This window comes from Scylla paramamosain, chromosome 34, assembly GCF_035594125.1.
Source record: "Scylla paramamosain isolate STU-SP2022 chromosome 34, ASM3559412v1, whole genome shotgun sequence".
NCBI classification, from domain to species: Eukaryota; Metazoa; Arthropoda; class Malacostraca; order Decapoda; family Portunidae; genus Scylla; species Scylla paramamosain.
In genome coordinates, this window is record NC_087184.1 from 2,057,501 (window position 1) to 2,070,000 (window position 12,500).

General features: G+C 41.7%; 1 protein-coding gene across 4 annotated transcripts in view; it reads right to left on the reverse strand.

The window, feature by feature from the left end:
* LOC135090030 (LIM/homeobox protein Lhx1-like) overlaps positions 1-12,500 on the reverse strand; it is a 137,643-nt gene that overhangs the window by 10,786 nt on the left and 114,357 nt on the right. For 2 of the 4 annotated variants that reach the window (XM_063986262.1, XM_063986260.1), the window contains exons 4-6: positions 10,712-11,064; positions 9,918-10,058; positions 8,559-8,708 (exon numbers count right to left, since the gene is read on the reverse strand). In XM_063986262.1, the coding sequence (XP_063842332.1) occupies positions 8,559-8,708; positions 9,918-10,058; positions 10,712-11,064 (644 nt within the window). The remainder of the gene's footprint in view (positions 1-8,558; positions 8,709-9,917; positions 10,059-10,711; positions 11,065-12,500) is intronic. The other 2 variants (XM_063986263.1, XM_063986261.1) reach the window with 1 other exon arrangement.

A 12,500-nucleotide genomic window follows, 5' to 3' on the forward strand; every position in this document is an offset into this window, starting at 1 on the left:
ATCCCTCCTCTATTTCCCTCGCCTCCCGTGCCCTTATTTATCCTTTTTTTATTATTTTTTCTAACGGCCTGGAGTATTGAATTCTCTTCTGGTGTGGTGGAGGGCGGCGCCGTTGTCACGTGGAGGCAAGGCTGGTGACAAGGAGGAGGAGGAGGAGGAGGACTCTGTGGTAACGCTGGGAGGGGGAGGAGGATGAGTAGGAGAGAGAGAGAGAGAGAGAGAGAGAGAGAGAGAGAGAGAGAGAGAGAGAGAGAGAGAGAGAGAGAGAGAGAGAGTTACGTAGAAAGGCAGGCCACAACAGACCTTGCGGTCCTCACGAGACGACCTGACCTAAGACTACTGAGGTGATAGTAGAAGAAAAGGACAGCAAAGCAGAAGGCTCTCTCCCCACTCTCCCCTCCCTCCGGCATAAGCTGTACAGGAAACAGGTCGGAAACAAATATGGGGTTAGAGAAGGAAAAACCCGAAGGAAATTTTATAGGAAAGAAAGAAAATACATAAAATGAGGTGCTCCCATTTCCTGGGGGCATGGAAGTTAATCTCTAACAAACAAATGCTGTTAGCCGCGAATTGGAGGCAAAACACTTATCAAGACGGCATTTAAAAGTCTGTGCGGCGTTGCAGTGCATCACGTCTGGAGGAAGCCCATGCCATAGATTAACTACTCGGTGGAAAAAAAATAGTTTTTTGATTCATGAGAGTTGAGGGATTTCCCAACAATTTTGCAACCGTTTCCTTGCGTGTAATTTGAAAAATCTATCGTGAAATATTTACTGCAGTCCATGTGTTTAAAAATCATCAATGCCTTTGATTTTAAACACCTGTATTAAGTCGCCTCATAGTCTTCTTTGTGTTAATGAGAAAAGATTTAATTCTTTAAGACACTCTTCGTATGTTTTTTCTTAGCCTTGGTACAATTGTTGTTACTCTACGCTGAACTCTTTCTAATTTATCAATGTCTTTCTGGTAGTAGAGGCACCATGCTTGAACGCAATATTCCAGAAGGGGACGGACTGAAGAGTTATACAAAATGAGGATTGTATCCTTAGATTTATATTCAAAAGATCTGCCGATTAAGTCAATTATTTTGTTTGCCTTTCTTACGACTTCTGGACATTGTTGGCTACTCGATATTGTTATTCCTAAATAATTTTCACTGTCAACACTTTTAAGCTGGGTACCATTCAAAATATACTTTGCTTTCTCGTTTCGATACTCTATGTGAAGCACTTTGCACTTATCAGCATTAAAACTCATTTGCCAGGTTTGTCTCCACTCTGACAATTTGTCTAGATTAATCTGCATTTCTATTTCTTGTTCGTTAGACTACGAAATTCGCTAGTCTGGTGTCATCAGCAAACTTCGATATCATACTGGTAACACCCTCATCTACGTCGTTTATATAAACAAGGAAGAGAACAGGTCCTAAGACTGATCCCTGTGGCACCCCGCTGGTTACATTAGTCCACTTGGATGCTTTTCCATTTATTATTACTTTTTCTTTACGGTTGTTTAGCCAGTTTTCTACCAATCTCAACACGTCTCCTTGGATAACGTGTGATTTTAATGTAATCATCTCCTTGGATACCGTGTGATTTTAATTTAATCAGTAAACGTTTGTGGGGGACTTTGTAGTAAACGAGAATGAGAACCGTATAGGGTGATTCTATGGTGTGTGTGTGTGTGTGTGTGTGTGTGTGTGTGTGTGTGTGTGTGTGTGTGTGTGTGTGATGTTACACAGAGAAAATGAAACGTAAAAGTAAGGAAAGAAACTTACGACAACAGAATACAATAGGACGAAAAGTGGAGAGAGGAAAGAAATGGAGGAAAGGAAGGAGAGACGGAAAAAAGGAAGGAAGGAAGGAAGGAAGGGTGGGAGGGAGAGAAAAACAGAAGGAAGAACGAAGGGAGAAAGATATGAAAGAAGGAAAAATGGATGAATGAATAGACCAATGGGAAGGAAGAAATGGAAGAAAGGAAAAAAAAAGGGATGAAGCTGAAGGAAGGAGGGAGGCAAGAATGAATGGAAGGAAGGAAAGAAGAGAAAGAAGAAAAGAGGAGTCAAAAGAAGGAAGGAAAGAAAAAAAGAAGGGGCATGAAGAATAAGGAAATAGAGTAGGATAAAAGCCTGAAGGAGAAAAGGATAAACATAATAAACAAGGAGAGAAGAAAGGGAGGAAGGTGGGAAGAGAAGAAGGAGGGAAGAAAGTAAGGGAGGAGAGAATGAAGGAAAGAAGTTGATAAAAAATTGCTCAGGTAATCAAGGGGATCTTTTAACAATATATGTAACCACTTCCTCTTAAATTTTGTCCTTATTCTCTCTCTCTCTCTCTCTCTCTCTCTCTCTCTCTCTCTCTCTCTCTCTCTCTCTCTCTCTCTCTCTCTCTCTCTCTCTCTCTCTCTCTCTCTCTCTTCCATTTCCTTCTGCCTCTTTTTCTCTTTCTTCTTTGCCTTTCATTTTTCCAACTTCTCTTTCCGTTTTTCTTGTCCTTTATTTGATTTTTCCTCTCCGCTTCCTTCTGTCCTTTTCTATTCGACGTTTCTTTCTTTTTCTCTCTTCTGTTTCTTTCTCTTCCTAGCTTCGCTGTCTCCTGCTTCCTTTTACGTTTTATTTCTCATCTGTCTCCATTACTTCCATTTCACAAGGTCTTTTCCTTCACTCACAATCTCTTCACTTTTCCTTCCTTTCCTTTTCTTTCCTTTCCTTTCCTTTATATACCTTTGATTTTTATATCTTCGTCTTGATATTTTTTCTGTCTCTTCTTCTCCTTCGTTTCCACATTCTTTTCACTCTTTTTTTCTTTCTTATCTACACACTTTATATTTCACCTATATCCTTATGTATCTTCCGTGTCTTGCATTTTTTCCATTTGTCTCTTTCCTTTTTTTTTTTTACGCCTTTTACATTTCTATCGTCGTCCCTTATCTATCTTCTCATTTCATTATCGTTTCACTCCAACACTCGTATACCTTTTTTTTTTTTGTCTTACCTTTTAAACTTTCACCCTCACTTCTCTGTACATCGTCAATCTTCCATTCTTCCCCTTCCACTCCACTTCCGTTCTTCTCCCCCACACATCCTTGAGGCAAAAGATTTTAAAAAGAATTGGGAGAGTTTACTTGTCTTGTGCTCTGTTCACTACTTCTTTCTCATCTCATCACACATTCAGTTGCTGTTATGAAGCTTTTAACAACTAAGGGATCAAATTTCTTGTCTCGCTACAACTTTAAACATTTACTTTTCATTTTATAGACTGGCTAATGGGATATTTATGGCGGCGACGTGAGGGAGCCTGCCTTGTTCCTGGCGTTTATTTGATTGCGTCATGCGTTGAGTGTTGAGGTGGAACAGCAGGAGGAAGTGTTAGGTGTTGAATGTTCTTGTGTGTGTGTGTGTGTGTGTGTGTGTGTGTGTGTGTGTGTGTGTGTGTGTGTATTTTTATTCACTTATTCTTTATTGTTTATTTGTTTATTTATTTAATTTTATTTTTGTTATACTTTATTTTTAATTTATTGATTACTTTTTTATTTGTTTATTTTGTATTCGTCTATTTGTTTAACATTTTGGCACATGTGGGACATACGGTACTACATTCTCAAAGATTTAAGTGTTTCATTTCGCTCTTCTTATTTTTAATTTATTATTATTTTTTCAAGGGGGCTTTCGTGATCCCAGTCCTTATGAGATTATATGAACGGAAAGCGTTTCAGAATGCTGCTTTGTTCTCAAGAAATTTTTCCAAAAATCACAGAAGTGAATAATCGGATCCTCAAAATATTTTGATCTCACTTACAGTATATTACAGAATCTTTTTGATAAAACCTCAGTAAATTTCAATAGGACCTGTTAAAAAAGAGCCAAGATGAGGCGCCGAAACGTTTCAGATCCCCTGACAAATCTTATTTATGTAACACTCTTGTGCTGGTGTACTTGACTCTGTCGTGCTAAAAATAATGAGGTGAGAAAATAAAACTGATGGTGCAGAATTAGTGTTAAACGATAACTACAATCTCGGAAACACTTCAAAACCATGACCATATATATATATATATATATATATATATATATATATATATATATATATATATATATATATATATATATATATATATATATATATATATATATATATATATATATATATATATATATATATATATATATATATATATATATATATATATATATAGTAAGAGTAGGACACCTAAACGTCTGAGAATATGAACATGTGTCTAAAAACTCATCCCGTAAGTTTCGTGTAAGGATCATAATTAAATGAGGAGGCAGCGTTGTAGGTTGCGTACTGTAAAAAAAACCTAAAGACCTTCATCAGCGGTAAAGCAGCACACATTAACGTGCCTCGCCACTACACAACCTGTATATTCCGCGAACTCGAGCCTGTCTATCACATCTCCATATATTTTTGGCACAACCCAACTTTGATATAAACTCCGACCCCAACTTTTCTTCCTTAGAAAACAAGTAACAATCTATGAAGGATACTTTTTGACAAGCGCATTCTTTTGCTTCATTACATTTTCTTCTCTTCTAGTTAGTTGTATAGAAATAATTTCTCTTTTTTCTGGATAAACACTTTATCCATGCAGTATTTTTCGGTACATATTACAATGTTTATTCCCCGAAAATTCTTACTTTGGTTCGGAAAGTACACCACACACTAATACTGGCAAAACTGAGGAAAAGAAGGACGAGACGAAGAAGACTAACGTGGAAAACTGGTTAATATATCCCTCTTTGCATTTCAACGAAAACAAGTAGATTTCATTAGATTATTTTTCATATATTGTTGTGTGTGTGTGTAGATAAATTCGTAGTGAAAAGAGGAGGAGGAGGAGAAGGAGGAGGAGGAGGAGGAGGAGGAGGAGGAGGAGGAGGAGGAGGAGGAGGAGGAGGAGGAGGAGGAGGAAATAGAAACGATGAACAAGAGAATAAGCTTTGAGAGAGAGAGAGAGAGAGAGAGAGAGAGAGAGAGAGAGAGAGAGAGAGAGAGAGAGAGAGAGAGAGAGAGAGAGAGAGAGAGGGTGGGGGGGCGGAGGGAGGGGCAAAACCGTCTAAAAAAGGTAAAGGTGAAGAGAAAGAATTATAATAATAATAATAAGAAGAAGATGAAGAAGAAGAGGAAGAAAAAGAAGAAGACGACAACAACAACAACAACAACAACAACACGAAACAAGAAAAATCAAGAAAGAAAAAAGAGGAAGAAAAACGTAATGACGATGAAGAAAGGAAGCATGGTAGTGTGACAGGAAAAGGAGAAGAAGAAGAAGAAGAAGAAGAAGAAGAAGAAGAAGAAGAAGAAGAAGAAGAAGAAGAGGAAGGAGCAACAGCACCTAGCAGTGGTCTCATCAGCAGCGGTAATGGGATGGGTGAGGAAGATAGAACACCATCACACAGCGGCCATTATCCCTTCTCCTCTACCTACTTCATTATGTTCTATTCTATCCACGATCACTCATTTTATATATATATATATATATATATATATATATATATATATATATATATATATATATATATATATATATATATATATATATATATATATATATATATATATATATATATATATATATATATATATGTCATACGTCATGCTGTGTTGAGAGAGAGAGAGAGAGAGAGAGAGAGAGAGAGAGAGAGAGAGAGAGAGAGAGAGAGAGAGAGAGAGAGAGAGAGAGAGAGAGAGAGAGAGAGAGAGAGAGAGAGAGAGAGACTTACGAGGCCTAATAAGGTGCCATTAACTCCCAGGTAATGGAGGTAAGCAGCAGGATACAGGTAAGTCCGGGGCCAGATTGATCTGCCAAAATAAGCATGTTTACCCTCCCTTCTATTACCGCCCATTAAACCAGCCTGCTTAACATAATTTGGTGGCGTCCCGTGATAGATATGCATTCTGTACTAGTCCCCATGTCTCTCTCTCTCTCTCTCTCTCTCTCTCTCTCTCTCTCTCTCTCTCTCTCTCTCTCTCTCTCTCTCTCTCTCTCTCTCTCTCTCATTTGCGCGTGTGCGAAAGAAAGAAAACTGAGAATCTCCTCTTACTTGACCAGGTAGGGAGAATCAGGTATGTCAATTCAATTAATGTAATTAAGGAAGCCAAATCGACGGAACTGTTACCTTCCAGTATGATCGTGAGTTTTACATCGACAGTTACAAAAATGCGAGACGTATCTAAACCGGGTGCGTGAAATCGGGTGTTTATGCATCTTTACATATTTGGGTTAAATTCCCTGAGTTAAAGCCTCACATACAGAGGCACAGTCGTGGCCAGTAGTCAGGCAACATGCCACACTCACCTCCAATGTGCTTCGCGTTCTCTCTAAATATTAAATGCTATCACATGAATACAAGAGTAGAGGGGAAGCTACAGGAATCCGATAAACCAACACGTGCCAGTCTCAATGAAAGAGAGAAAGAAAGGAAACTCTATATCCCCATCCATATACCCAAAAATTTATCCCAGAACTATATTCATATGCATAAATTTATCTTTTCTTCTTTTGATTTTTCCTATTGGCTCGTCACTAACAATGATATGCCGACAGTTTGGCGATGGTAGGATTTACAAAGCGATCTGAGGATTTGAAACTGGAGAAAAACAAGAAATACAGAGAGAGAGAGAGAGAGAGAGAGAGAGAGAGAGAGAGAGAGAGAGAGAGAGAGAGAGAGAGAGAGAGAGAGAGAGAGAGAGAGAGAGAGAGAGAGAGAGACAGGTTGAGTAACTTCTGAGCGCAACTCTACCACATAAAAGAAAAAAGAAAAAAAATTGCACAGTGATGGAAAATAAAAGTCTGAGCATTATACGTAACGTCAAGTGGACCTTTTAAAAGCGGCAACTTTATAATATTCCTGGAAACCTTCAGGGTGGTGAATAGAAGATCTCCATTTGGTTGTTTATCTGATTTTGACGGAACGTGGTTGAATGATTCCTCTCTCTCTCTCTCTCTCTCTCTCTCTCTCTCTCTCTCTCTCTCTCTCTCTCTCTCTCTCTCTCTCTCTCTCTCTCTCTCTCTCTGTCTCTCTCTCTCTCGATTACTCACATTCATCAAGACCCCTAACTAGTAAATGTCAATGAATAAGATAAGCCTAAGTTTGAATAAATAAAGGACTGGAAATAAATGTTTCCTTCTGGTGATGGAACACACACACACACACACACACACACACACACACACACACACACACACACACACACACACACACACACACACACACACACACACACACACACACACACACACACAGAGAGAGAGAGAGAGAGAGAGAGAGAGAGAGAGAGAGAGAGAGAGAGAGAGAGAGAGAGAGAGAGAGAGAGAGAGAGAGAGAGAGAGAGAGAGAGAGAGAGAGATTGATTGATTAGTTATATGTTTCATGGTGTATAAGTTATCTTAAAATAAAACACTACAGAACATGCAAGAACAATGTGTGTGTGTGTGTGTGTGTGTGTGTGTGTGTGTGTGTGTGTGTATGGAAATATAGGTAAGAAAGGGAGAATAAGCACACCAAGATCCAGGCGTTTTATTACTGTCAGGAGCTTTCAGGACTCGCCGCCGCGGTAAGACAACCACCAACCACTGCCACCGTAACCTGTGCTTGCCTCCCTTCCGCTCCACCACCGCGGTAATTCCCCGACAACTGACGTGGAAATAACACCACCAAGAACATTAACAAACCTACCACTTGCTTGTTCCCATTAAGTACATATCTAACGTTCGTGGAAGTACGGACACTGCTAACCTGATCACGTTCTTGTGGCCAATTAGAGGACGTGAGAGAGTAACAAAACGAACATTAACAAAGCCGCCATGTCCTTGTTCCTGTCACGTGCATGAATGACATACGTGATAACACTGTCGCTGGTCTGCTTATTACGCACATTATCACCAGTTAAAGGGTGGGAAAATATCACAGCGAATATTAATAAACATGCCCGCCACGTTCCCGTCTGCCACGTAAATGAAAGTAAAATATCACCACAAAAACCAGCTTTGTCCTTACGTTCACCTCATGTTAAGCACCCCAGCGCCTCACCCTCACCTTGCCTGAACAAATGCAATATACTCAGTGTTGCAAGTGTGTCGCTGTAATTTTGCCACCTGAGTACACGCGGACATTGTGACAGTACCGCTGCCTGATGCTCTCACTCTCTGGTTGATCTTGTCTTGTTTTGAGACATGCGGCAAAATATATCTACTCAAATCATTATTTACTTGTAATTTACCAGGTTACTTCTGTTTAGATAATCCCGGTACTTTATATAATCAAGTGAGGGTTTACGTGGAAATGCAATCTTTATTTTTATTTGTCTTACGTTTCAGAAGAAGAGAGGAATACATACACCACTCATCGAGTATCGGTCACTGGCAGTGTCACTGTATTCGCTTGTCCTCAGTTGACAAAATTCCTGTAACACGTGACGAAGTGGTACATTGTTTAGCTGCTTCTCTTGAGCAAGAAAAATACCTCAACCAGCGATCGCTTCAACACATGGGAGGCAGATCACTTGTGCCGATAGCATCCAGTAACATAACGCACATACCTGTATCACGCGCATCGGAAGGCCCGTCTCCTTGGCCAGCTGCTCCCGGATGTGTCTGGTGGGTTTGGGTGTGGAGGCGAACGCGTTCTTCAGAATCTCCAGCTGCTTGGCTTTGATGGTCGTTCTTGGTCCTCGTCTCTTGTTTCCACCCTGCAACACCACCACGGAGAGGTAAAGAAAGTCATGAATGGAAGGGGAAGAAGAAAGGCTCAATCCATTTTTCTTATTTGTCTTGTTTTTTATCGTTACTTGAATTGTTTCAAAAGTGAAGACATCTACAAAACTAAATATATCAACTTTTTGGAAGTTCCAATCATTTATTTCTTGCGAACGGCATTATATATATATATATATATATATATATATATATATATATATATATATATATATATATATATATATATATATATATATATATATATATATATATATATATATATATATATATATATATATATATATATATATATATATATATATATAATGCCTCATGAGGTAGCCAGAATGAGTAATGCAGTGTCTCTGAACAGCAGCGTCTTGGCACCTCCAAGGGGAGCTGTAGTCACCTCAAGGGAGATGCTGCGAAGTGTCGCATGTGTGGCGGTACAAAGTAGTAAGTGTTCCTTGCAAGGGACACTGAAGTGTGACAGGAATACTTTCGAAAAGTGTATTTTTTTCTTGTTTGATTAACTTTATCCTTATCGTCAACTGTGTTGGTGTATTTTAATATGGTATTGAAAACACTACATTTGTATGATCGTGCCACTCTTTTGCATGAAGTGTGTATGTGTGCGTGTCACTAGGCTTTGTGGTGCACGCTGTGGGTGCTGGACTGTCCAGATCTGTCTCTCGGGGTGCTGAGGTCAGGGAAGGTAAGGAACGCTGCACTAATGGATTGTGAAGAAAGGAGATCTACTTTCATTTCCATTGTATCTTTATTGTCCTTTTGAAAAGAAAGTTTGTCCATTAAATTATTTGCGGTGAATTTTAAAGTGTATTTTTCCTTTTCCCCTTATAATCGTTTTTTTTTTTTTTTTTAAAGTTCACTTTCTATCATAACTCTTCATTTGTAATTAGTTTTCTCTTCACTTTTAAATAATCATTATGGTTTCAGAATTCCTTTCCAACCTCTATATTCATTACTTACACTGGCATTGTTTGTAACCTTAATTAAAGACTGTAAAAGTCGCCTGCAACCCTTAAATTCATTTCTCAGAAATAGAATTGTTCCCGAACCTTTAGAAACGTCCTTAAAACTTAATTACACTTAGATTGATAATATTACATTTCTTTCATAGCTCTTGAAACTTGCCCTTGTCCTAATACTCAAGCACATCTTCCATTACTCATGTCTCTCACCTTCTCGTCGTCCGCCAGCTTCGCCTCGGCGCTGCTCGCCTGCTCCTTCACCTCGCTGCTGCCTTCCGCGTCGGACACGTCTGAGTCGTGGAAGTTGCCTCCGTCCTTGTCCGTGGGCGGCGTGTCGCGGGAGATGCTAACCTGCACAGGAGGCGTGGACAGATGAACACACAGGTACCCTCTCCTTTTTGTCTCTCACTCTCTCAGCATGTTACATACAAACGTACATGCATACATAGATAGATAGATAGATAGATAGTTTATTGACCACAGTGCATATAAAGAACAATAGATAAAAAGTACAAATAAATTCACTAATACTACTAAAGTTAATAGTAAGTATAGGGAAGTGTGTGCGCATACATATGCGCACACACTTCCCACTCATCTTGGGTTAAGAATGCGTCACTCGTGCGTGTAGAGGAGAGGAGGCCAGTGTGAGTGTGTGTGCGTCCGGCGGCTCTCCCTCCCCGCCACCCCCACTGCACCCCCCGGCTCCCCAGTGCTGGCGGCGGCCACTCAGCCTGGAAATGAATGCAGGACCGCCGCGCCGCCCGGCCGGGCACCGCCGAAAAAAGTTGTCCCCGCTACCTCCTCCGTCTCTCTCTCTCTCTCTCTCTCTCTCTCTCTCTCTCTCTCTCTCTCTCTCTCTCCGGCATTCTTTCTGTTAGTATTTTTTTCCCTGGAGTGTCTCCGGCTCGCTCCTTCGCCGCCTCACTCACCCTCACGGCCTCCTCGTCCCTTCCCAAGCGGGCGGCAGCCACTACCACAGGCCGGCCCGACGCCACACTCACCCCGCACATACTCACGTTGAAGCCCGCGAAGGGCGTGCTAATCTTGGACTCGCCCACACTCATGGGTTCCAGCAGCGGCGTGGTGCTGGTGGGCGGCACTACCCCCAGAGATCTGGTGGGCGTGCTGGGTCGCCCGCCGCTCATCATGGCCACAGAGAGCCCCGCACCTCCCGTGGGCGTGTTTGGTCCTGAGGGCGAGGAGACCAAACCGCTGGGGTTAGCCGTGAGCGGGGGCGCCGAGATAGGTCCGTGGCCGCCCACCGGGGGGGTGCTGGTGTTGTTGTTGGTCTCCACAGGCGGTTTCACGTCCATGGACTCTTCCTCCTCGTCGTCAGACCCGCCGGCGAAGGAGTCTGTGGGGGAGGGGCGGGTGAGGCAGGGTAACGGGGCCCTGCTGGCGGCTATGTGTTGGTGCTGCACACACACACACACACACACACACACACACACACACACACACACACACACACACACACACACACACACACACACACACACACGCAAGCACGCACGCACGCACGCACACTAACACTTCCTCAGCATCTCCTAAGAGTGTATTCTCAACATAGCACATTACCCTTTTCAAGGACGCCCTCGCAGGCACATGACAGGCGCCCGTCCTCTCCCCCTTCCCATCAAGTCCCTGCAGGGCATGGCGGGGGCATGGGAGGACAGGTGGAGCGGCAATTAACATATTCAGGTGGACAGAGACAGCGATGCATACTAAGTCTTTCAAGCAAAAAGGTAAATTTCTTGTAGCGAGTTTGACGTGATGTTAATATGGACGGTGATCTGTGTCGGTACCTGTTGTGCTCGGTAGGTTTTCTGAAGAGGAGGAGGAGGAGGAGGAGGAGGAGGAGGAGGAGGAGGAGGAGGAGGAGGAGGAGGAGGAGGAGGAGGAGAAGGAGGAGACAGGAAGTAAATGACAAGAGGGGAGGAGGTCAGGCGGAGATAACAAGGAAAAGTCAGCAAAGAGTGAGAGGAATGTGTGTGTGTGTGTGTGTGTGTGTGTGTGTGTGTGTGTGTGTGTGTGTGTGTGTGTGTGATACATTTAAATTAGTGTTTTGTCTGTTACGTGCTTCCATTATACTCTCTCTCTCTCTCTCTCTCTCTCTCTCTCTCTCTCTCTCTCTCTCTCTCTCTCTCTCTCTCTCTCTCTCTCTCTCTCTCTCTCTCTCTCTACCACAATGAACTAATCTTCAGTATTTTTTTACGTTAGTTTCATATCCATCTCTTTTCATACTACTGCTACTACTACTACTACTACTACTACTACTACTACTACTACTATTACTTCTATCAACATCACTATTACCAAGTTACCTTCACTATTGCCATTACTGCTACAACCAAAGAGGAGGAGGGAGAGAGAGAGAGAAAAACAGTACCGTTACCTTCACAGACATCACTACCACTATTACCACAATCAAGGCAAAGGAGGGGAATAGGGAGCAAGAGGAAGAGGAGGAGGAAAAAAAGCACCGATGTCCCCTCAGTGTTAAGCACCAACAGGCGATTGCAAGAGCTCAGGTGACTCAAGGTGACCGTGGGAGATTACTTTTCTAATTCTCTAATGTTCCTGGGTAGTAAGTCCAACATCTGTATAAGTGCGAGTGGCTGTGACGAGTTTGAGTAAATAAAAGACGGAGTGCATCTCTAAATAGTAAAAGAAAACGGGAAGACAATGTGTTATGATCCTTTAGTACTTGAAAGGAGACACGCAAAGAAGTACAAGGCAGATTCAGGGGGAAACTGAAGTGCATAAATCAGGAAGTTTAAAACGTTGAAA